This window comes from Calidris pugnax, unplaced genomic scaffold (assembly GCF_001431845.1).
Source record: "Calidris pugnax isolate Ruff unplaced genomic scaffold, ASM143184v1 scaffold13, whole genome shotgun sequence".
Lineage (NCBI taxonomy): Eukaryota > Metazoa > Chordata > Aves > Charadriiformes > Scolopacidae > Calidris > Calidris pugnax.
Genome location: NW_015090810.1, coordinates 8223924 through 8251232, shown reverse-complemented (window position 1 = coordinate 8251232; position 27309 = coordinate 8223924). Strand labels below are relative to the sequence as shown.

The window sequence follows — 27309 nt, the reverse complement described above, 5'->3', positions numbered from 1 at the left end:
TTAACATTGCTTATTTGAGGATCTTGCAACTCTGACAGCACTCAGACAAAGGAAATAAATATATAAATATGCTGTTAAATTACCCATAACTGTAAAAATTTAATCAAAATGTTACCTGCCAAGAAACAGGTTTGACTAAATCAGTCAGTATAGTGCGCTCCAGTGCCATAGCTTCAGAAGGTATCAATCCCTAGCAAAAGGGAAGTATTTCATTCTTGTATGAGATTCAGATGTCTGATGTACTTTAAATATTAAATAGTTGTTGCAATACCATAGGGACACTTCATCCTGTTGTCTCAGGTGTACCCTGTCAGGATGAAGCTTTGCTTTGAAAAACCGAAACTCTGATAGGAAACCAGTGACTCTGTACTTAGCTCCCAATTATGTCCCAGAACACAGCATTTTCATAGAAAATTAGGAGGCACTCGGCGAAAATGAATGGAGGTCTATAAAGGATTTAATTTGGGCATTTGATTCTCAACATATATGCGCTCCAGATCAAGAGTACAAATATATTGACTTCTGGATGACCTGTGAACCCCAGCAGGGCATGGACAGGTCACAGAGGATGGATGGCTTTTATTATCCGATATTCTCACATCCGCCAGAGCACATCAAACACTCAAGGAGCAGCAGGTACTGTTCTGGTAGAGCTCCACTTTAAATTGTGCCAGTGTAAATGCAGTAGGTATGCAGCCTGAATTGCACCCTCAGTTTCAGAAATGTTTTTTCAGTACTTTCTGGCCAATTGTCTCAGCACATGTCTTGATCTATTACATGAACTGCTAAAAATTATGCTGTATTCCCTGGATTCTATGTAGGACTTAAAGAAAAGGAAGGGGAGGTTAAAAAAAAATCTCAGGCTTGCTGAGTATGGCAGTAATTGCTGCCAGCAACCTGAGGCTGAGAAGAAACAATTTTTTGTTTCAAAATGTCTTTTTCTTAGTAAGGTAGAATGCATATGAAAATAATCACTTTTTTTGTCTTGTTGTTCCCAAAACATTATCCTATTATTTTGTTTTAGTGAGGGAAAAACTTTCATTTTGTGAATGTTTCTTAAAATAATTTGGGCATGACATTAAAAAAAATATTTAATTATACATCCTCAGTTCAAACCTTCATAATACTTCTTGGGTGTTGTTACAGGAATATGTGAGTAGTCCAAAACTATAATGCATTTTTTTTCCTATTTCTGCAGTGTCTGGAGATAATTTACAGGTGGGAGATTGAGCAGGAAGGTAGATTCAGTCATCTGCCTGAGGTTTGTTGGAATTATGCAGCTGAGCCGGACACAGAACACAGGTTGCTTTCAGCTCTGGGACCAGTCATAGATCATTTTGGACCTTGGTGAACAACCCCAAATCTCAGTGTAAGTCTGTACTGCAGTCAAAAGCATTGCAGTGGCTCGTTTAAAACACAGCCATGCTCCATTTAAACGAGGTAGCTCTGGGATTGTCAGCAGCCAGAACCTTGGCCTAGGTACACTGCCCAATTATTTACCCTCATTTCCAGGTAGGAGGTTGGAGCTACCAGTGAGTTCCAGGGTGCTACCTCTAAATTGTCATCAATAACTAGCCTTGCCATTGTAAACTTAGCTAGGAGAGTGCACCTGATGCTTCTGGCTGCCAGAATATAGATGTAACCTTTCTTAGGCTAATCTGAGTAAATATTATGTATCAAAATGCTAGGGATGTCCCACAACACAGTTTTTTGTGTGTGCTATTTATGTACCAAAGAATGAAGTTGTTGATGCTACTGAGTCATCCAATTTAATTCTGAGAAAGCCATCCATGTGTCTGGTCTCACTAGCTTTGTATCTGTCCAGAGATTCAGAAGACCTCTGGTGGCTGAAGTTTCTGTGTTGCAGTATTAGAGACAGTGAAAACCTGTGATATGTATTTTAAGCCTGTGGAAAACCTGTTTTAAGCACATGGAAAGACAGAAAAGGTCAATCCATTAGAAATGTGAGGTACAATGATTTTGTAAGAGTTGTGCATAGCTTCTAAGTAATGACCTAATGTGAAATTAGTCAAAGATGATGCCTTAGATACAGGTAGAGTGGCAGTCAAGATGATCAGTGTCACTTACTGGATGTCACACTAATTCTGTACACCCACAAAATGAATCCTAAAGAAATGATTAATTTGGAGTCTGCTTCAAATTTGTTGCAAGCCTTTTGATGATATCAAGGCTCCTCTATACATACAACAGAAGCATTCACAAACTGTTTTCTCAGGTAAAGTATTTATACTTTTAATGTTTATTTATTAACCTGTTAGCATACCAGAAGATATATCAGATTTCTTCTCTATAAAAATATTCCATTGCTCAAGAGGAATTTGGGTTTCCACATTATTTTATTCTATGAAAAGCATAAAAATTAAAATCTCTGGAACTAAGGGCAAAACTAAAGAGCTAACCATATAACATCATTCACTAGTCACACAAAGTGATGGTTTACATACCAGAATAACAAGGTCCTCTTGATACCACTGTTATCTCTTTTTGATGTTTGCAAGAAGCTCTCCTGAGGAAGCATTCGTTTTGGTAAGTGTCTCCATTTGATCCACAAACAGGAATATAGTTTGTGTGACACTGAAAAAGAAATTATGAATTAACTCAGTCATACAAAATCATGTGATTAATCTCATCTGCATATTAATATACAGGAAGATAGTTGTGTAAATATGAATTACTAGCAATAACTTATAAACCTCTTCACTAAAGGAAGATTTAAAATACATTAGTTTCTCAATGTCACTGTTTTCCTTTCAGATCACTGAAATAATAGTCCAGCTCCTTATGGGCTGAACATAGGAATTTAGTAGGAAAGATTAAAAGAACAAAATAACTACAGTGGGACTCAGTAATGGCCAGAGGGAATACGACAAGCATCTAGAAGTATTGGAAAGATAAACACACTGAGGAAGGAGAGAACTTCTTCAAGATAATACAAGAATGTATGACTAGGCACAGGGGGATGAAACTGAGCAAAGGAAAATTTAAGGTGAACAGTGCTTGAAGGGAGACTTGCTGATCTTTTTAGTCATAGAATGACCTTTCAAGGGAGATGGAAAACAATTACCATCCCCATTAAATTCATGAGCGTCATGAGTCTGTTTTACTTGGTCAACAACTATAATACTGCTTTTGTATTACTATACCAAAAATTTTTAAGCTCAAAGTCAGTAGCATTTATAAATTTAATAAAAAGCATGGAAGAAAGGAAAATTTGTCATTTGGAATGGTTTTGGCAGGAGCAGTCTGTATCTTGCTATTTTCTTACATTTTAAGCAAGACGGATTATGTACCCCTTCTGTGCATAATGTGTATTAAAATGCTGGGTAACACACGGAGCCAGGCAATCCGCCTAACACCTGGGTGTGCTGCACCACTCCCTGCTGAACTGGAGAAGGAGACTGTGTGGAAAAGGAGACATTGCCTTGTTTGGGGCTGCGATGGTAACTGCAATTCCAGGTACCTTTTGCATCTTTCAAATCCCAAGGCAAAAAAAAAAAACAGAACGACAAAAAGTAATAAACAAAGACACAGACTGGCCACCAAATTTCTTAACCATACAAAGTGTATGACTAAACTGGTGTAGTTCAACCAGTGAGAGTTCATGCAAAAATAGCAACATTAGATAAGCTAAACTGCCCCAAAAGGACAAGAGTTTCTTCCCCAAATTCCAAATGACAGGCTCTGTCATAACAGTTTCTTTGTGCTCTGGCATACAGAAACCTCAAAATACTCAATTTTTGAAACATAATTTTGAAGGGAATTTTCCTTCTTCCTTTGTCAGCCTGCCATAGATGACCAACTGAGAATGAACTAATCATGCATGGGAAGAAATAAATCATGCTGCCAGCTCTGAAAATAATTTCTAACAGTTTTGTGATACTTTCCCCTAGTGAGTAGCTTTCAGACATTCATCCACAACCGTCAGTGCTGTCATATGTCACACTGAACAGTCACTTCTAGGGAATAATTAAACAGGCAACTTTTGGAGGGAACAATACATTCAATAGTCAATAGGTAATTCTCTATTCAATATTAAAGTTGCTGTGTGATGTTTTAAAGCTGCAGGTTTCTGTCCTGAGGACAGAAAATGAGAGGCAAAGTGATTCCTCTTTTACAGTTTGGTAAGACCTTAGCGATTTGGTACAGTTTAGCCAAAAGTTCTCATACAGATGTCCCTTAGGAATGGAGTTGTTTTCTTGTGAGGAAATCCTCTAATAGCTTGAATGACCAAAAGGGAGAGCATCTCTCAAGGGATGGGACCTGCTCTGCACAGTGTCCCAAGGGAAAATCCACAGAGGCTCCATACAATGATGCATGATTGTGGAGTGCCCAGCTTCTGAAGGGATGTAAGGTTTACTCCTTATCTATATTCCTTTTCCTATTCTGTCTTATTAAAGCAGTTATTAAACCATTTATTGTCAAGCATTTCTTATTGCAAGAGCCCCATGCCAGCTCTCTCTCACCTCACCTCCCCGTGCTGGTCCATAACACACTCACTAGGCATTGATCAGTTTTAGGTTTTGTAAACCGTCATCCAAATTGCAGTGAAAGATCTTTCCATAATTTTGGTGAATACTTGTTATCCCCCACCTCCATTATAATAAAAAGGAACATATAGTTTTTCCTGACTAGGCCTGCAGAAAGTCAGGATATCATTAAGGTCACTGCAAGCAGAGGACAACTGAATCCTTCAGCACCTCTCCTACAGTCTAATTTGTAAATATGATTCTGGGGAATCAAACTTCAATATCTTGCTTTATGCTAGGTGACTGGGCAAGACAGAGAAAGCCTACAAGGTATTCAGAGAGGTCACAGCCTGCAGAGCTCTTGCTGCCTTGACTTTATAGCTGTTTCAGTGACACACTGAAATTTGGCAGCCAGTCATCTCCAAAGGGCATCCTAGGAGGAAAAGCTATGACTCATTAATATTTAAAGTTTTAGAGGACCAAACAGTTAAGAAATGCTGCCAGGTCTGGAGTGGAGGCAGATAAAGAGGAGGAGAAAGGAGAGGTGATGGCTGGAAGGGAACTGAAATCTCTGCGCATTTTCCTGAATCTAAGGGATGGTTAATGCCAGCCTTGGCCTTAGTTCAAGTGTGGCTGTGAATAGCTGTGCCCCTGTGTGGTGGTGCTAGATGCAGCCGAATAATTAAGGTTGAAGGTTATAGAAGAATTCAACCTGCTATGTGTCAAAAATAAAATACCTTCTCCTCACCCTTATACTTCTTTCCTTAGAGTACAGGATTAATTTTTCAAGAAGTACAGGTCAACTTACAATTAGCTTAAAAATAATACTGGTTTTAAAAATGGATTCTTCAAAAAAAAGTATCAGCTTATCACATGGGCCAGTTTCTTTTTTAGTCCTCATGACCTGAATATTAGGAAGTCGTAAAGTTTACTACCTAGAGAAAATAAATGAAACCTTTGCTTAGCCTAGGGTTGAATTTCTTTTCCTTTTTTTTTTTTTTAATTGTTACTGGGTTTTGATTTTATTATTTTTCCTAAATAAAAGTTACAGCTAGAGTGAAGGTTCTTTTCCTAAGAATTTTTTCTCCCTTTCAAAGGCAGTCATATCCCATGGTTCTTATGGGACGTAAACTGCAAGATGCCCCCACCATAGGTACCTTCCTGAACGAGACCACATCAAAAGCCAGCTCTGAAACACTGGAATCTAAAACCAGTGTAAGATCACACACACACTGTTGCTCTTCTGGTTCCCCTTGATTTATTATTTATTGGAAACAGAACACAAGATTATTTTTAAAACACTGAAGGATATCCCACCCTAGGGTTGGTTGATAACACTGTCACCTCTTGCAGTTTCACTGGTACTCTCACAATATTTGATATGTTTGTCCTGGCTATAGATTGAAAAAAGAAAGAACTTAAGTATTCAATTTTACCTAAAAAGTGAGGGGTGGGAGGAGAGAAAGGACTGCTATGATACTTATAAAAACTGTAAACTAAAGGCTTAAAAACCAGTGAAGCAAATTGAACTTGCTACTTACTACTTTTAAAAAGTTCAGAGGATTTTTCAAAATCAAATTTCCATACTTTATTTTTTCCTAAATGGGACTAATTCACTATTTTCATTCATAAACTTTATGATCACTGGTGATCCGGTTATTATTCGATTTTCAAAATACCTTAATATCTTCCAGGATCTAATGTACCACATTTGGCCACCAGCAGAGTGGGAAAGAACTCTCTAAGTACTGGGTATTAGAGTAAGTAATCCATAATAAATACTGTGTTTAATTTATAAAGCTTCATCTGGCGTACATGACAATACTTGGCTGCCCTGCTCTGAGTCACCTCCCCTCCTGTCTTGAGTCTCAGGGCAGGATGAGGCAAAGCTGGAGGCACCAGCACCTCTGCTCATGCTTGTTGCAGGGCTCGTGGGTGCCCAGCACATGGTGGCCCTCTCTTCTCTCCCTCATCGGTCTGTGCTGCCAGCTGGCTTACCAAAACCACGTGGGGAGCTAACATGATGCTACACTCTCCACTTGCTCCCCGAGCACACCCTGGTGAAGTTCAGTCATGTGCCGTCCCAACCAGAGCCATTAAAAGAGGAGCTTTGGTTAGGTTTAAAGAAGCCTGCTGATGAGTGGAATTTTTAAAGCAGTGATTCTACACAAACTTCAATACACCTGAAAGATTGGTCAGACACGGCAAACAAGAAGGTGAGCAGCCCATACCTGGAACTGACACGCACATTTCAAGCCGTCGCCCTCTTCCTTGCACACTCCTCCGTATTTACATGACGACTCATCACACACTTTTACGTCGGATTCCCTCACATTTAGTTCTGTGAAAAAAATAGAAAAAGGAGACAGAAAAAAAGTTGTAAGATGAGTAATTTTGGGGACTACCTTGTCCTTAAATCCACTGAGTCCCCCTGTTGCCTTATGCACATACGGAAATCAAAGGAAAAAGCCAGAGCCGTTCCCTGGGCTGCCCCGTGTCAGCTCCATCCTGCTCCCCAGGGACAGGTCCTGCTCCCCAGAGGCAGCTTTGCCTGGTTGGCACAGAGGCTGTGGCTAACTGCCGCTTCATCATGCAAACAGACACAGAGCAGGCACATGTCTGCACTGCTCAAATTCCCTTCCACGTAGCCCCTGCTGGGGATGCCCCAGTATAAGACCCTCCGGCACAGAAGTTGTATCTTGCAGAAGTCAGGACCTTTAGACAAGCCACAGCCCATGTTTCTCACCTGCTAACTCTTTTTGCATTACTCAATACAAAGGTCCCGAAGAAGAAAAAAACCAAAAACGTCAGAACTTCTCTGCCCAGTTTTTCAGTCTCTGTCTTACCCAAGCTCTTATCCTTCAGACTAAAAATAAACCAAAGTGTGATTAAACCATTATAATTTGCTTGCACTGTAGGAGCCAGAGTAATGAACCAGAGCCCTCTCTTAGCTGCTGCATAAATACATGGAGCACAAATGCAGCTCCTGCCTCAGTAAGCTGGCAGCGGAGGTAAAGGGGCTGTATGCATCAACTGCACAGGCCCTAGCACCAGCACAAAGGTTGCTTAAACGGCTTCCAACTTTTTTGGCCATTCCATCCAAGGGTAGTTTTAAAGGAGAATAAATATACCCTTTGGAAATAAGTATATAAGTATAAATATATATATTCAACTATATATAGTAGAGAGAGCAAAAGAAGGCACCGGTGGGGTAATGGAAGTGGTCAGTGTTAGCCTAAATGTGACCTCACCGGGCTGTGAGGGAATGGTGCTGTTACTGTAGCTTGCAATGAAAAGGTGAAAATAACACAAGGCAAGGGCTCTGGAAAAATCCCTTGCCACTGTTTAAGGCTGCACTGGTATCAAAAGATACCATTTGAAGCTTTGGCTCGAGTCATAGAATCATTGAATCATAGAATCATAGAATCGTCTAGGTTGGAAGGGACCTTTAAGATCATCAAATCCAACCATGGAGTTCAACCATTAGCCTAACCCTTCCAGAACCACCACTAAATCATATCCCTCAGCATCACATCCACACGGCTTTTAAATACCTCCAGGGATGGTGATTCCACCACTTTTCTGAGCAGCCTGTTCCAATGATTGACTGCCCTTTTGGTGAAGAAATTTTTCCTAATATCCATCCTAAACCTCTCCTGGGCAACTTGAGGCCATTTACTCTTGTCCTATCGCTTGTCACTTGGGAGAAGAAACCTCCAGGACACTATAGCAATATGACCCACTAAAAAGTTTCACTGACAGTGGGCTGATTTAAAATAACGTCTGTGACTCTTAATAAGCAAGCCTTATCCAGATAACCGGCTTGAAGAAAACACTGAATACCAGCCATTCAGAAATGGGGAAAGGTAGGTGAAAAGCAGAAGAAAATAATGCTCACTACCACTTGCAGGCTTAAATAGGCAGTCACCCTCCTGCTCACAGCAGTGTCAACACTCTGGTGTGTCAGTGACAGACACATCAGAAAACTGCTCCAGTGGGCTTATGTAACATTATACACACACACACATATTTTATATAAATAAATATATAATTATATAATAAGTTGTGTAATAAGTTATGCCATGTGTCATATACTGCTGTTTAATATAGCATAGTTACACATTTTTTCATAGCACTAAAGGTACAGGATTATAGCTCAACAGAGGTCCAGTTATAATCTGTACATTTTGTCAACTGTGACAAAAAATTTTAACAATATTGGGTTTTTTTTCTTCCTATACATCGATCATTCCTGAAGGCATGAATGAGAAGGGCAATGTATGTAACACTGGCTAGTAAGGTATCCTGGTTGCCATCACAACCCCATGCACGTGTCCTCTAATGTTATTCTTAATGTCTCCATTTATCAAGCACGACTGCTGCATTGTAGGGACCGAGTTAATGTGACAGAACATCGCAGCTTTTCAATTTAGAGTGTTCATAACTCGCTCCTGAAGGAAATGTGCCTTTCCTTCTCCTCGTGAAGATCTGTTCCACGAAGATGAACAAACTATCAAGATTAATTAAGGGGGAACGATTGTCATATCTGGAAGAAGGATCCACCTTTAGGTGATACCGCATTTGAGAAAATGCAATTTATAAAAGAGAGTAACCAAATAGACAAATCACAGCATGAACAGGTTTCAAAATCCTGCTTTCATCGGCTCAGGAAATTAAAGTGATGTGGGCCCCCCCCTTCTCAGCTCTCAGCTGAGCTCGCTGGACTTGGTGCTTCACAGCATCACACCCGGTACCCCCATCAGCAGAAGAAACCCCATGGCAGCTGCAACTCATGCTTGAAATCCTGAGGGTCAACACGATGTCCAGCTGCCCAAGCAACGTAACACATGCTTTGCCCTGACGTCTGTGTCACCCAGCGTGAAGAGGCACACGATTGCCCAGGAAGAAGCCTCTTTGCCATGGGGGGGAAGGCGAGGCACCTCACTTTTCTGCATGGGTAGGGAGGAACCTGGGGGGGGTCAGAGACTGTCCCCAGCTAGCAGTTCAGTATCAAGGCTGAAACCAGAGATGTACTTGTTCCTAACTTAGCTATTGCTCTGACTCCAAAAGCTAGTGAGAAAGGGAAAGACTTCAGAGCAAAACTGTAAGAGGAGATGTGAAGATGAGAGTCGGGAATCAGCCCTTGTGAGGCCCCCTCAGCTAAGAAACTGAGATTTCATTTTTTTTAATAAATCCACAGGAGGAATTAGGGTGACAGAAAGCACATTGTTTTAATGGTTAGTTAATTGTAGAGTGGACTGTTTTTCTCTCCACATAAATGATAACTGCTTTTTTGCATGAGATGAAGCAGGGAAGGTCATTCAGAGACCAGGAGCTAACGTGATTTCCAAAACCATATGAAAGACAAGACACCCTGGTGACTGGCACTTGAACGTGACAGATGAACTTTATTCTGACAGGATGTCAGCTAATCCCTGCTTCCGTTCAGTGGCAAATTCCAGCAGCAGCGAAATCAAGCCTCTGACACGCGCATGATTACATCTGATGGAATCATAAGTAGGGAGGAGTGTGGTGGCCATAATGACTTCTACATCTATGGTGTCTGGTTCAAAAGCAAATAGATGAGGATGGATGTTAGTAGAGGTATGTGAAGAGGAACTGCAGATATCTAGCATGTCTGAAATACGCTCTCTCTTCTGTGGATTCCCCATAGAGAGAGAATTAACATGGAGTTTCTGCAATTATTTCCAGAAGAACAAAGTCATTATCATTATATGTGAGAACAGATCTATGAAAGGAGTACAAACATGTAGCAAACGGTTTAGGGTAATTTCCTGCATGTTTCTTTAATGCCTATCACAACTCATTTCCTAGACTTTTAGCCATCATAAATAAGAGAAAGCCTCAGTGTGATTCATTACGTACAGCGAGAAGATGGTAAGTAGTAATCCATCAACTCCCAGGAGAAAATATAATTAGCGCAATTAAATCAGGCTTCCAAATTTATGATAATATTAATCTCCAAAGACCTAAAATGAGGTATTAAAAATGATTTGCTAGTATCTGTGCAGCCAATACACTTCCTGGTGGTGTGAGGGCTGACCAGCACAGAGCAGCATGCAGGAATTTGGCTGCGAAGACCCACATCAAGGTCTTTTGGGGTTTTTTTTCTTCTTTTGAAATGAATTCACCTTGTGATAACTTGATACATCAATAAAAATGAGGAAAGCCTTCTTCATTTTGACTCCTTTCAGAGAATTTGAAGTACAGCTCAACACAAGTAGCTGGAGATTGCAATTTGCCTGTGACCTCAAAATGCATTGCTCTGGGGCTTGAACCTCTCATTATAAGCTAAATTACACATGTCAAAATGCTGAACCTGAAGATGAAATCAAATTTGCAGGTTTAAGTACATCAAGCTTGTTGAAACATGTTGCTTCCACTTGGATACCTCAAGAATAAAATAAAATCTAAGATAGGCAAATCTGGTAACTTCGTGAGCAATTTGTTTTTTCAAAACTCATGTTTCTCCAGGGATTGGCGATAGTACACAGTAATGATGAATAAAGAACCAAAAAAAAAAAACCTTTTCCATATGAAAGTGAGCAGGTGGGTTTAGTAGCAGCATAGCTTTGGCCCTCCTCATTATTTCAGCTGTGCCTGAGAAAAACCCTTCTGCCTGCTTGTTTTCTGTTTCCTATGGGTAAGACCCCAACCAGGGGAGGTGCCGGGACCCCTCACCCCCTTTTCCTCTTGACCTGTGGGTTTGACATAAGATGGGGAGCAGCTTGCATCATTCTCACCAAAGGGGGAAAAGCAAAGCAGTGCGGGGCACCTCACTGCTGCTTTTCTGTCCTCCAGACAGTTTGTTCTTTGTGAAGCCAAGTTTTAAATTAGGATGTATGACCTCTAATGAAGGTCATAAACAGAAACACATAGACAGAGATTCGTGAAAGTTCATAAAGGATCTGCTATTCTACAGGTTAAAAGAACCCTCCAAATTGTAAGAATGGCTGAAGTGGGTCAACACTGGCTTGGGAAACGACTCTGAGGAGAAATTATGTTGTGTAAGGGTATGTTAGAGCCCACAAAGTATACTGGAGATAGTGGCATTATGACTGGATGAGCTCTCAGAAACTCTCAGAGAACAGAGTAAAAATATGATGAGAAGAAAACCTATATCCTACTCGATTTTGGAAGTCTGTCTTATGACTCCGGATTGACTTCTCTGGCTAGTGATTTTTCTGGTTTTGGCAAATTATTTAGGAATGACTGGAGAACTTAATGGGGAAAAAAAAAGACAAAACAAGAAAAAAAAAAGAAAACCTTTTCCTTAAGGATTATAAAGCTGAGCTGCTCATGGGACATGGATATTAATAACCATGTCTTAAATCAAACTCTTGAATAGAACTTCATCAGCCAGGCACACCCTTTGCTCCACAACAAAGATGACACTCAAGGAAGTCCTATGCCGTAGGTGTTCCCAAGCACAGCCTGTCCGTCTGAACCACGAAGGTGAGTTTGGGTGACATCACAGGTAAATTAAATTGCTGCAAAAAAGGTATTTTGGATGCCCCCTGCAGTACCTTCAGCTGCCAGCTCAGAATGAAGCAGCACAGCTTTCCTCTAGATCCTACCAGTCCCATACAGATACAGGAGCATCCCAGATGGTACTAGCTCAAATCACTTTAGGTTACCATCACCTACAGTGGCTTTGACGTTTGCTCAGACACTTAGCTCACATGTACACATCAACACCTAATCACTTACATTTAGGTGTCTTAATCTACAAGCTCGGCCACATTCCATTGCTTTTTCAAAGTCTGCCCAGTACAGCCATTCCTGCAGTAAGTCATGCAGTTTCTTACAGAGCTTGTACACACGGGCTGAGGACAGGAGGTGTAATTTTGTGAGCCCCTACATGTGATCTACTTGTTCTGACACTGGCAAAGTGTTGGCATATGTGTTTGAAGTGAGGCAGCATAAGTTATTCCCCATTTCAGTCACTAGGTATAAATCTCATGGATAAATGCAAGTTACAGCCACGTTCACTAGAACTTGTTTCTATTTATTTTATTGCAGGTCTTCAACTCCCCACTGATACCTACTATACCTACTACACCAGTTTCTCTCCTTAACCAATCTTTCTTTACAGGTCATCCAGTATATTTTCTCTGCCCCCTTCAAAACATCAGAGCAACGTTCAAGAAACAGCATGTTTCTGCTTGCAAGTTGAAATAAGAAGTTTTAGGGGGAAAAAGTCTCTGAAGTAGTGGGGGATGTCCATTTGCAGAGGCCCTGAAGAAGCAATGACCAAGCACTGGCAGAGAAGGAGCATTCCCCTCACGGGCATAACGCTACCCCAACAGTGAGATTAGCTAAGAATAGCCCTTTTTCTGGAGACTTTGTGGTTTCTTTCGAGATAGTGAAACCATATGTTGGACTTCCAGTTTGCACAGTAGAAATGTGAAACAGGTACATGGACTTTGGCACATGGACACACACACACCCCTCAGCTCTTTGCAGGAAATGGGAAGCAAATGATAGGAATACAGAATGGTATTTTCATCTTCTAGCAGCTTCAGTGTGCCACATTCCCCAGTGCTAACCTGACATCTCTTACCACAACTTCTATGCTCTGTTTCTGTAGCAAAAAGCAAAATTAGGAGCCAAACTCACCTAACACAAGCCAAATACTGCAGGCGAAGTGTTGTTCCCCTGCTTTGTGCCTGTATGGTGAAGACAATTTATTTTAGAACAAGCCAGCACGTACTGCTCAGACGTGTACCTGTACACTAACAGTTCTAGGGAAAGGAAGCCCCCAGGCTTTGTATCGATGTCTTTGTCACCTGCCACCAATGCCATTTGAAGAAAACACCTGGTGTTTACTCCCGCTTTTTCTTCATCTCACGTTCATAAAGTGTTTCACTGAAACGTGGCTCATCCAAGCAGATAGCGGGTGAGCAGCCACTGCTGCCTGTCCCTTGGCTGAGGAGGACCCCTGGCTTTAGCGCTGCAATCAAAGGAGCAAGTGTTGTTTCTCGCTTCATCAGTTACAGCACAAAGTATTACTAAAACATGGTGCCTTCAGAATTATGACCTTCCAAAACAAGCATGTATCTTTGACAAGATCTGAAAATGGCATTTTTTTGGTAACTAATAATTAAGTTATCCATATCTTTTTACTGTCCCCGTTTGTTTCAGCAGTTGCAGATAATGAAAATCATGATAATTTGCATTGTAGAGTTTATGTCTGTTGAATCTTCTCAGAAACTGTCTGAGGTTATAAGGGAGGAAAAAGAGCAGAAAATCCCCCAAAGTTAGTAATTACTTGTCTAAATAGATAATACTTGCTCATGTCAGAAAAGTCAAAGCAAGACAGAATGGATCATACTATGCTGTTCATAGGAAAAAGTGTTTTTCAGAAAAGAAAACAGAAAATAAGACAAACTCTACTGGGAAAAGATTCAGGGATACACAGGATGCTATTCAGACACTGCACATCCCCTTTGAAGATGGCTGTTGTCACTGATTTAAGGTGACTTTTTAGCAAGAAACAATTTACAAGAAATTAAGAAGGTGGAGAGCGTGGATACTGGAAAGATAAGAATGATGAAAAAAGCTGTTTAAAAGAAATCAGAGAACAAAAAGAGGAAAATTAAAATATGTAGCACAAGACAATCTAACACAAATGTAAGTTTTAAATAACTGAAACAACTAAAACTGATTTAGGTGCCTTTTCTATGATGTAGTATCGTTTTCGTTCATGCCTGCATTAGAAGAAAACAATTCACTGGAACAACCTAGAGGTTTTATTAAAAAAAAAAAACAACAAACCAACAAAATTGTTAAAATGCACTTACCCTAAAAAAACATAGACAACTGTTGTCTAATGGAATTAAGATACTCCCAGGCTTTTTTTATTATTATTATTTGGTCAATTAATAGATGCCTTGGGTGGCTGATGGCAAATCTGTTTCCAAAACAATCTTACGCAGTATTATAGGACTAGTAAAACCTGTTTTGTTGTGTCTTGATGCAATATTTAAGACTCAATTGTGCAGAAAAAAGCTGTACTTTGGCTCTTGAGAATGCTATCTGAGTGAATAAAGCTTGAAATATTTCCCTAAAGCTACTTTTACAGGACTGCATTAACATTTGATTGCTTAAATGCCGTCCAATTTACCTAGGATGATTACACTTTTACATTTCTAGTCACTATAATCTCCTTTTAAAGCAGAGAAAAACAGAATGCATACGTGCTGCTAAAGTAATTAGTATTCTCGCACAATAGGAAACCACAGCAAGTTTTAACAGCTAGCCCTCACACAGCAAGGTAACAAGATTGACTTTGAACCTGAGAGTCTCCCACACTGCAATTATTCTTATTACCAGTATGCCTCAGACTAACTCTATTCGGTGTGAAAAAAAGCAAAGAAAGTGTCATAGTGATAAGCGTTTGGGTGACAGTTCTGTCAAAATATTGGATTCAGCCCATGGTGCATTTCTGTTTCCATCATGCAAAAAAACCAGTATTTGTGGAGAAAGTTGAGGTACTTTTTTGTTATATTAAAAGTTTTGACAATATTTCAGAAATAATGTATGTATGTAGGAGAATATTTCAGCAATTGGTACAAATCGACTAGCTGTGCAACTGGTTGGTGACAGGGAAAGATGCAGTGAGAACTTTTCTGTCATAAACACTTTTGTATCACGGTTTGGGGGTACAGCAATATAGACTCCAGGACGTGGGTCTGGGGTGTAATTCTGCTAGCAGCTATCCAGGACACTGACTTCTAAACTTGCTGAAAAAGCAGAATCTTTTAGACTTACAACTAAAAAATTATTGAATGTGATTATACAAGGCTATTATAAAGAAGTTAGCATGACATTGCACATTTTTACATAAAATTAAAATATAATATTAGAAAAGAAACATGCTCATATAGCATACTTGCAGCAACATTAATTACAACACGTTATCAATCTTTAGTTTCGAAGGAAACCAAGGCTGTGCAAGAGCAGCAAGTCTCCACGTGTCTCTGTTGGTTTCTTCCAGTAACTTTTGCCCTCACTGGGCAATTCCATCCAAATCTAACGGCAGTAGAGGCCTGGGACAATGAGCTTCCTACAAGTTCATGAAAAATCAGTGGCTGCTTGGAGCAGAGGGGCCCGCAGTCATGCTAATTGGAGGAGTTGAGGGAATGTACATCAGGACAAGGCTCGTGTGACAAAATCACAAACACATGCAATGTGGTTCTTCTCAGAAACACATGCAAGTCAGTGGCTGTTGACTGTTTTCCACTCATGGCATTGTTACGGTCCTTGCAGATTGAGACTTGGAAATGTAGACTTGGATTATGTAAACACTTCTAAACACATGGACTTTTTAGGATACTGGATAACTCATGCTGCTGAATGCTAATTCTTGTACAAATAGATGCATTCTGGTAGGATAACTTCAAAAATTTTGCTCTTACACTTTGCGAGCCCTTTTCAACTAGTGGGATTCCTATGCAATTTTTCACTTGCATAAATTATACCATTAATTCCTGATAGTTGTGCAACGCATGGAATTAGAGTCAGTACGAAAATATTATTTGTCCCTGTTCCCTTAATGCCTACTTGCTCTGTCTCTCAGTCTGCAGAGCATATGGTCAAATATCCAAAACAATTCCAAGTGACTTGCTAAGAGTATGTTATATCTCTCTTCTCCCCCAGCCTCCAGATTGGGGAGTTTCACTTGATTTCTAGCACCACTGCCCTTGTAAGAACTAAGCAGGTAAGCATACTGCTCCCCAGGGAGCTATAGCTTTGGTTAATGAATCCTTTTCCTGAAGAAATCTTTCTATGCCAATTACAAACCAAGGTGAACTCTTGGGTCCTGTTCATAAAGTAAATCTGATAGCTATTTCCCTAAGCCTGTAGAGGAACGACAAGCTGTTCAAACACTCCAACAGAGTTCTCATTTATAGTCCTGAAGAACCTCAAGGCCAAAGAAAAGTAAAACGGTGGTAAAAACCAACACCGAAGCAACTAATTAGCTTCCATAAACATTATGGGGAATTTCTTCTTTGGTCTGCAGGTAATCTAAATTGCAAAATATCATTGGCCAAATTCTGATCCCATTTCTGGTACAAAAATTGAAGACATTGCTGTAGCCTAGGGACCAGTCTGCCAGATTAAGAGCTGGAATAGAGGTGTCATGCCTTGTTGAGCCTCCAGAATGACAGTATTTATTTACAGTTGGGGGATGGATGGCTAATGGATCTGCCTACCCATGGAGCTAAAAGCCCAGCTCCTTCTGTTGTCTGCTCCTCACTTCAATCTCTTCTGTAGCGGAAGAAACAGGCCCTAGCATGAACAGCACTTTGATGCAAAGAAGACATAGCCTTTCCATAACCGTTTCAGTCATCTCCCCTCCCTGATCACTGCCTTCAGAGCTCTGTGCCGCTGTCAGGAAAAGGAGCCTTTGCCTCTGTGAGCAACAGTAAGGGAAGCAATAAAAAGGCCTGATCATAAGGCTTTTTGCTGTTGTTGAAACAAGAGCTGAAGTCAGAGGAAGCTTGAGCACATCAGAAGCGTGCCCATTTAGCACAAAGCCCATACATTTGCTTTGCTCTCAGGGTCATGTCAACATACGGTTGACTTCAGCGGTCTGGATGTCCTAATGTGAAGAGAGACTTGGGCTCTGTACATGGATTTACACTTTCCTCTAAGGAAAGTTATGGAAGTTACTAAGGGTTTTTCTGGTTTTTTACTTTAAAGTAAAGACATGCTGGGGAAACTGGGAAATCAAAGCCAACTATAAATGCTACATTAACCTTACCACCTTTCCTTTCCCTTATTCTACTTGTGGTTTCAGTGTCAGAGAGAAGTTTAAATAGCAGCTGTGTCTTGATCCATCAGAGCTCCACGGGCATCTGTGTTCACAGCTGTGGAACAGCCTCCCAGGTTGTCAACTAATACACTTAGGGATGCATTGTCCTTCTGGGAGCCATTTTCTTTTGACTCATTTCGAAAGCTTTAAATTTAATTTAATTTTTTTTTTTAAATATGAAATCTCCCAAAGATAATGGAAAACACTGGAGGAAACCAATGGACATTTGGGGATAAACAAATACGGTACTGAAGTAGATCATACAGCACAACTCAAATTATTATACATATTCTGCCTATTACACAAATGTATATAAATGATTGCCAAAAATGGCAATCATTTTCACTGGAAAAATTAAAAATATTTTTAAAAATGTGAAATAAATACATATACATACATTTCAAACTCAATATTTTCAGTGTTCAGTACTGACTCCAATGCTACTCTCCTCTCTTTCTATCTTCCCATTATCCCAGCATTCTTCCTTCAGACTTAAAAGGACAGAAGAAGAAGCAAAGTATCTGGATGCCAAAGTCTTTTCAGTTCTCAGCTATAAAACTGAGAAAAACAGGTGGCGTTTGGTGAATTTCTAGAAAAATACTAATTGCTACAACATGATTTTTGATGAGAAACAACTCTGTTTGAAAAGATGTTTTGACATTTGGCAAATATAATCTGAGGCTCCAATCCCATAAGCGCCTGGGCAGAGACTTAACCTTGGGCATCTGTGCAACCTAAATGAACTAAGTGGAACTGATCATGTATAAGATTAAGAACACCTTTAAGTGCTTGGAGGATCAAGGACACAAGCAATTTTTTGAGGACCTGATTTTTATGCTAATAATTAACTTGACTAGGCCTTCCATCTATTGGAGACAAACGTGTAGAATTAGGGTGTGGAGAAGGATTTTAAGGCTTTATTTATTCCTCATATTTGAAACCTTCCCTTAAAAGTAGCACAAAATATCTGACAAAAATTTGTCAGATAGTGTATTAATCTACTCTTAATTATTCACTATCTAAGGGGAAAATGCTTCTGTCTGCAAGATGATTTGATAGCAGAAATCTAAACTGCGGCCTCTAAATAGCTTAAATTTTAAACATTACTCATCACTTCCAGACCTTATCATTAACAGCTATGTGAAATATCGTCATACCTAGAGGCTGCAGTGAAGATCAGATCCCCCTTCTGAAAGACATGGATAAGAGCCAGTCCATGACTTACAGCATAAGCAGACAAATCACACAAAGTGTGATAAAAATTAGATATTATCATGGCCATTTCACTGGATGAGGAGGAAAAGCATAGATAGATAAAATGATTTGTCCAAGGCTGCAACACAAGGCCGCAACACAAGGCCAAGGCAGAATGCCACAACAGAGCTTGTCCCTGTCCTATTGTTCTGCTACAAGGTTATCTTTCCTCAGTCTCTTCACCTTCCCTTTAATAGAACGGTCTTCAATACTACACCTAGAAAATCATAATTATCACCAAAACCGGAGCAGGCACAAAGACTTAAAGAGTACCTGTCGGTCAATTTAAAAAGTGAGAGAAAAATGAATCCTAACTTGCTACGGCTACTAAAGCTAACTAAAGAGCTACACTGACGCATTAATGCAGCTTGTAGGACTCATTTGCTCTATTCAAATAGCTGATAATCGCTGCTCAGGATTCAAACTGTGCCACTGTGATTTGTCTTCATGCAGACAGCGCCACGCAAACCCAGGTACATGTCTCATAGCCCCGCTGGGAAAAACTGTTGTTTATTCAGAAACAACATTTTCTACGGGGTTCACTCTTGAGCAGCAACACATGGGAAGATGGAGGAGCCTGAACACACTTTTGGGGTGTGTTTTGTGACAGAGGGTGAGACAGAGGGGGAAAAGAAGACAAATAAAAGGAGGATAAGTTGAGCTCGAATCAAACATAGATACCATTTTTCAGAAAGAACACTGTCTTTTTGAGGATGTGAGGAAAAGGATCTCTGCTCTGCAATTTCTCCCACTGTCAAGCAGCTCTCGCCCGTGCGGTTTCCTCTGACAGAGCAGTCATTTGTCCTTCTGCACCCAGCACTGGTTTTCTAACAGAGACACCTCATCTCCATCCCTCTCTCTTTCCAGTCACCTGAGTTTTCCAGGAACTGATCCATTCCTTGGATAAACTGTAAGAGAAACCACTTCTGCAAACTTTACCTATGAGCGCCGCTGAAGGCTGACTGGGCCTAGGGAAAAACCTGCTGGTTCCAGAGTATCCAACTGACATTTTCCAAAAATGACAGTAAATCACGTGCCATCTGAAGGTGATGAGAGCAACAAAGGTTTTGAAAGCCTCACAAGATCTAGAAACAGTAAACTTGTGATAAATCTAAGTTTTCCTAAGTGTACAAAAGTCAAAGACCCAGCCAAGCTTACACATGAACTTCTGAAAGAAAGAAAATTTCATGTATGTACAACCTCCACGCTGTTGCAAACAGAGACTACAGATCAAACTTGACGATTCAGATTGTGGTCATGGGACAGGAAGATCTTCATCCCAGAACTGAACTTCAAATCTAATTCAAGTTAGTGGCTGATACCCATCTTCTCTCTGGAAGAATCTGACTTGCCTTTGTCAGAGAAAATTGGTAAAGTATTTCCCATGCCACAAGCCCCCTTCAGTGCTACTTCTGAAAACTATTTTGGCAGCTCTGCAGAGGTGGGCCACCATCTCCAATTGAACACCTAAGCACTGTGGTATTTAACATGACAACTGCCTATCTGCACTAGTATTTTTGATGTTAATGGACACTGACAGAGCTGAGACAAAGAAAAAACTTACAAAAAACAATCTTCTTGCAATTATGAGTATGAATGCTTTTCATAATCTCAGTCAAGCTCTTTGTGCAAGATCTCCACTGATGCTGCTGATTGATTCTTTGTACACAGGATTACTGAAGGGTCTGTGAAAACAAATAACTGGAAACATCTTCCCTGCAACGCCCTAATGCTGTTCACAACAGTTTCATAAAAACACAACCTTACTTGTAACCAGGTGAGGGAAATCAGCAGGGCCTCATGGCCAACTCTTACGTATTATATTCTGCTCCCAGCAGCTGTAAATTCAACACTTCGCTAGGCATTAAATTTACTCTCAAGAAATATTTTCTAACAGAGGTGACAGAATTATTGCACCATTGCAGCTGTGGGGACAGATGGCAGCATGCCAAAACTCCAAGAAAATTTTAAATTAGAAATCTGACCATCTGTTATAGGTGGGAAAAAAGGGTTTTCATACCCAGGCTCCTCCCTCAGCCTTGTAATTTTCCTGGTACTGAAATGCATGACATGGTGTGCAATGGATGCAATATGCTTTCCAACTATTTCTTATTAGCAACTGATAAGCACTGGCATGTCTTAAATACGGAAGGGAATCAGGAATTCATTCTTAAATTGCATTGTACTCTGCTATCACTCAGTGTATGACAAAGCAGGGTAGTACTTTGCAAAAACTTCCATTTACTTTGGGATACTCCCTGCAACAAAATCTGCTTCAGTTTACTTACCTGTTACTCAAAATAGGCAAAGTTCAACAAGAAGAACCTAACATTTTTATCACCTTCATCTTAACTAGCTCTTCAATCAACAGTTACAGCTGGTGTAACTTTAAACATTAAGGTTAACAGTTTAACAGTTTTTAAAGATGTATGGAAAAAAAATGGGAGGAGGACTCTATTCAGATAGGAAATAATATTTATCCCTCATATAAGAATGTTTTGCAATTCTCAATAAGTATGTAACTGGAAACTTTTTATTAAGGGTTGCATGAATATTGACTGTATTGCTTTTATACAATTCCACATTACAGCCTGTAAGAATGATAGAAAAGTATAAAAGTGGACCTGGTATATCATAGCATACATTCATGGATGGGAAAACACACTATGCACAGGAACACAGATGAATATGGCAAGTCCTGCCACTAAAATGTACACCGCAGTAGTTCATTTAATCAACAGTGGAGAATTATTCTAGTTAAGTGTATATACTAATACTTAATTTTAATTGTATATATCATTATAATTCTACCTGAGTTATTCAAATGATCACTTTGTTTCTATTTTTGCTATACTAAGTAGGGGGAAGAATAAAGTTTCTGAATACATCTAGAGCCATGTATTAACTCGGTAGCTTCTTCAAAGGTCAGCTGCACTTGTGAATATGAAGAAAAAAAATTAAAGAAGAACTTTCACAGATTCTCACAGCAGATAAAAGACCTGCAGACAATTCCAAGATGCAGGCTTTCTGCAGGAAATTCACACTGCCCATGAGCCGCCTCTTTCTTTCCAAGTCTCTGCTTCTGCCTGCACAATGCTCTATGAAAAATGCCTGGGGCCTCCGGGTCCATTAAATGCACATCTTTAAAGCCAACGGGCTCACAGGACCCCATGAACAGGCTGAAGGAGCTCCCTTCTACAATCTGAAATGGCACCAGAGACACTCTAAAGGTGTTTAAATCCCAAGCACCAAGTCAGCACCCTACCTGGGCCCCTTTTGCACAGAACAAAGCTGTTTGCAGTGAATACTTTTTTTCCAGAATGTTCTTTGCAATCTCAAGATGTAGCTGACATACCTTTAGAATATTGAAAAAATCACAAAAACTGTTATAAATAGACCAGATCGTTTAGGGGCAGAGAAGTCACATTTCCACAACAGTGACCTTTTTAGGATTACTACAGAGATGTGCCAAGAAAATTTGGCCAAGTCTTATTTTTAATACATGGCTTTTATAAACATATCATACCTGATACTGATGGATAATTATGCAGTCACTTTATCAGCTTTCTACTCCTGCTAAATTTTTGGCACCATGTGCAGGTTTCCCACAAAAACTGATTTGGGGCTATTCTCTCAGTGATTTGGTGACTGTGGAAAAACATTCTGTTTACGTGAGGTTGTCTGAAACAATAAGATATCAAACACTAGATAGATCTGCTATTGCGCCACTGTAGGGCTTCACAACCACTATTAATATGTACTCTATAACACCTAAGATGTCTGCAGGACTTTTAAACAGATAAACCCAAATTTCAACAGCAAGGTAAATAATAATTCAGATAGATCAAAATGCAAAAAAGAATAGATAATAAAGAGCAGTGGAAAGAGTCAGAAAAAGGACGGCAGGCATTAACAATAAATAAAAACTCTTGGGAGGGGTTCAGTAGCTACACTTAGCTGCCCCACATAATAAGAGTTTTCAGCATTGCTTACTGGCCATGTAATCTTTTCAAAATTGATTTCAAAACATAAATTTAACATCTTTATTTCAAATCTAGACTTTAGACTTTCATTAAAAGGGCTCACAGCTGGGTGCTTTTAGAAGGTTTGGGGAAAAAAGAGTGGGCTAGAAGCAGTTGCTGTTTAGAACAGCATGAGTCTTTTATAACATCTTTGGCTGGTGCCATGCAATTTTACAATTTTTCATGCATTTAGAAGTTCATGCCTTTCCTCCCAGTTCATGCAGAATTTTGAAACAGCCATTAACCAACACATTAGTGGGAAAACCAAACGCTTTGTGCTGAATGCCATCATATGACACTTATTGATGCGCTTATGTAAAACCCCACTGCAGATTTCGGAGGTTGTCTCACTGTACATGCCCAAGCCACAGCTTTGTACTGAGAACAATAAGCAGCTCCTCTGCTGAGCACATGAACCGAAGCTGCCCTGAGATCACTCCTTCAGCACACAGGGGAGAGGGAACACTGCACTGAACTTTACCACTTCTAACTAGCTCAGAAAGCATGAAGCCCTGGAGAGATCCAAATAAATGTACTTTTTTCCTTATCCTATTCATTTTTTCCTTCTCGCTGTGGAATATTAACCTCAGTCACCCTGCATTGCTCAGCTGGACAGCATTCTTCAGTTGATGGGAAGGACCTTTAAAATAATGCAGCTGGAAGACTTCGTGATCAGCTTCACAGCTCACTCCTCTCTCTATTTCCAATTCTACGGTAAGGCCATGTGCATCTTTCCCATTCTGCATATGCAGAAAAAAGTCCTTTGACAAAGTCACATTTTCATCGACAATGGAGGTATGGTCTTGAATAATTAAGATGACTGAAAAGATCTGTAAACCAATGCTAGCATTAAAATGCAAGATATAAAAAAATGGCCTGAAAAGTTCATCTTTGAGAAACATCATGTAGAACTCATGAACAATTTAAAATCTACCAGGGTGGGTGGGGAAATTTTATTCCATCTTATCAGTGAGAAATCCCAATTTTATTCTTTCTTTGCTTACCCATTATCATTTTTATCCTAGACTTGTCATCTCCTTTTCAAATTTTCATGTTAACTTAGGGTGAGCTTTCAACATGGAACTTATATTTAGGTTGGAACACATGGGCAGCCAACCCTTTGGAGAAGAACCTGGATAAGGGTGGGTATTGCAAAAAGCACCATGCTCATTCAGGATGTGTAAAAAGTAAACATAACAATTTTGAAGGAAATAAATATGAAGCTGTATAAAAATAGATGATGTAGGCTATTGTAGGCTCTTTTTATAATAGCTACCTACAATTTTAAACCAGCTGGGGGGCAATTCTCATTGTAAACAAAGGTAAAGGCAGTAACACATTTGAAGCAAAAATGCAATCACATGAAAATGCAATTATGCAACACAAAGCTACTTCATGTAACCTTAAACTTATAAGCAAAGATGAGTCAATAGATCTGTCTTCGGAAAGAGTGACTACAAAGACAGCATCTTATATTTTCTACATAAGCGAGTAAAAATTATGCTGGCATTGATAAGATTTGTTTGTATTATAGAAATGAAAACTTTTTTCTTGCCTAGGTCCAGCACATATTACTTTATCTGAACAGCAAAATGGTGACATTCTCTGATTCTGCCTCTTGAGCCCTTCTTCTCACCTATTATATATGGTTCAAAAAATTCTTTAAATAAGTTATTAAAAATAAATATAGCATTTTCCTTCCTCTTCCCAGTATCTTCATTTGAGATCTAACTCTTTAATGGTCTCTGAAAGCAGAGAGCCATACAATATAGTACAAAACTCAGATACGAAAACATTGTCTCATTCATCATGGGCGTGTTTTCTCTCTTTCAGAATGCCTGGATGTTGTACTTCTTACACCCCTTCCTCATCATTATGGCATTTGTGCTTCCTGTGTCTGATATTTCAAATTTCTCTTGAAGGATCTTAAAAGTCTTGTGCTCTGACTTTTTTTGATGGCATATTAAGAGGATTCTTTGAATAATGCTTGCTCAGTACTACATATTTTTTATTTTATTATTGATATTTAAAATACTTTATTAATATATTATGTTAGCATCTTTTTGCAATAGCTTTCTACTCCATAGCTATCAATACTTCCTATGACAAAAATGAAACACTGCATTTTTTCTGATACATGAGTAGGATTTGCACTTACTACAAAGTTTCCAGCTTCTGCATTGGAGTGAGAGCCCCTGACATGCCTCAAGTGCTTAAGAAGGAAATGTGAGCACAGGACACAAAAGAGTCTCTTGGTACTCTCTAACCAGCCCTGCAGTCTAAATAACCAGGGGTTCATGTCTATGGAAGCTGTCATAAGTGCTTCTGCCCTGTAAAAGCCAGATGATTTAACTCTCCGAAAATCCCCTGGAAAATGGAAATGAATATTGGTTTTATACCTGGTTGCTATATTTCAGATTATTTTGGATCCAAAATCTGTTGATCACGGATCCCTCCTGTAGGTTGTACATGACCCAGAACACTGTATATGACAGAAGCAATGGGGAAACCACAAAGTACAGCATTAAGATTTTTTTAAACATTATTTAATATAGCTACAACTGCAGTAGCATGGAAGGACCACGGTCATGTGGAAGGCACTGCCCACAAATACAATGGCTGACAGTCCATACCCAAAGAGCAAGAAAGAGCCTTTAGAAAAGATAAAATGCAACTAGAACTAAACATCTTCTTTGCCTCAGTGTTTACTGTGAAGATGGGGAGAGGTTCAGGTTCCCCTGTCATACAGAACAGCTTGGCACTCAATGACTGGTAAACTTTGTTTCTTCATTTGTGAAGGGTTCCTGTTACGTGTTCCCAGGCAAATCAGCAGAAAAGCAGTCAGAAGAACAAAATTATAGCAGAAAAAAACCCCACAAAATAAATATGGTATGCCATGGAAAAGCCAGCGTGACTGGATCTGTGACTTAGAAACCTGCTGGAGTCCTTTGAAGGAATAAAGAGGCAGGTGGACGAGAGAGATCCTCAGATGCCTACAAGTGCATTTGATAAAATTCTTAATGAAAAACTCTAAATAAGCTAATGCACCAAAGGACTGATCACATACAGAACGGGTAACTAACCCAAAAGAAACATTAGGGCACAGATAATCATCTTTCAGATCAGAGGGATGTGCCCAGTGGAGCCCAAGAGGGGTCTGTGTTCAGCCCTGTTCTTCAGTCTGCTCATAAATGATCGGAAAAGGATATGAACAGTGAGATGAGAAGACCTTCTAGTAGTATCAGGTTACACAGGGTGATAAAAAAAGAGGGCTAATGGAAATGTTGCAGAAACCTTACAAGACTGAGTGACTGCCTTATAAAATGGCTGATGTAATTCAATATAGATATTGAATTATAAAATAAGGCATATGGAGAAAAATCCAACTTCGTATACACATATATTAGCAATTGGTCCTGAGATTATTATTAACATTTAAGAACAAAAATGCTGGCAATATAATAGACAGTTTCACAAAAATGTCAGGTCCATTCTTAACAGTGATTAAAAAAAAAGCAAATTGAATGTTATGAATTATTAGGAAGAGAACAAAGAATAAACCAGAGAACATTATTATGCCACCATATAATCTAGAGTGTACCCTGCCTTTTTAATAATGTGTGCCGTCTAGTCCATTATCACAAAAAGGACATAGTAGAACGGAAAAAAGTTCAGAGATGACAAAAGGAAGATGAAAAATACTGAATCTGGTTCTTCTGTAGCAAAAATGGAGTCCAAACACAGATTTTTTTCCTTTTCAAAGATATTCCTAAATACGTAACAAACTTCAGCACGTTTTCCTGCAGCTGCTGTACAATGAAACTCCTGATGTTTACAGCTGCAAAGCAATTACAGACATTTGGGTGAAAATCACCATGTAGATAATAACATTATTATCCAGTATCCTTGAATAAGAAAGAGGAGAAACTTTCAGAAAACTACAGAAAAGTCTTAAGAGTCTTGTGTCGCAAACTAAATTTAAAAGCACAATCTTCTAAATTATCCTATACAATTTGTGTTTCTGTCCACTAAGAGTCTCACATTCTCTAAAACTGCTGTTTAGCTTCCTCCTGAGATAAAGAGAAACCCCCAATAGCTATTTCTATTCTTGTTCTACTAAATGTACTTCTAGCTCCTAGCCACATCCACCACCATCCCTCAGCTCAGCTCTTGAGAAAAGCATTTTCTCAGCATGGAAATTAAAGGGGAAAAGTCACCTCTAGGGTTATAACCCATATTTCTTTGTGGTCTCCATCTGGCATAATTTTGGCAGCATTTTGGCTGCCTCCCAAGAGGAACTCGGATGGTTAATTGGGTCCTGGAGGAGCACAACATTCAAGGCACTACCACACTTCTTCTTTTACTGTGCAAATCCCCAGTCTAATGGCTTGGATTGACAAGTGTTTTACTTAAGATATTGACCATTTCAGTCAGATGCATCTGATCAACACTCCTGTCAGGCAAACGTTCTACTCCCTTATCTTCCTACACCTTCCCAGCCCTGACACAACCCTCCCTGGTTCTTCACCTCCCGTGGTTTCCCCAACTCAGGCTGAGATCCTCACTACATGCTATAGCAACAGGGCAGACCTTTGCAGTCTTCTGCTAATCTCGGTCTAGTACACTGTCTTACATTGACAGGGTATTACAAAAGGCAGGCAGACAGATTTTCCCTTGCTACGCTGACTGTGGCACATAAACATGA

The 27309-nt window shown here is 39.6% G+C and overlaps 1 protein-coding gene across 1 annotated transcript in view; it reads right to left on the bottom strand.

Annotated features, from left to right (window-relative positions):
- TMEFF1 (transmembrane protein with EGF-like and two follistatin-like domains 1) overlaps positions 1-27309 on the bottom strand; it is a 93463-nt gene that overhangs the window by 43205 nt on the left and 22949 nt on the right. Inside the window, exons 5-6 of the mRNA XM_014938439.1 lie at positions 6719-6828; positions 2466-2595 (exon numbers count right to left, since the gene is read on the bottom strand). Coding sequence (XP_014793925.1) covers positions 2466-2595; positions 6719-6828 — 240 coding nt within the window. The remainder of the gene's footprint in view (positions 1-2465; positions 2596-6718; positions 6829-27309) is intronic.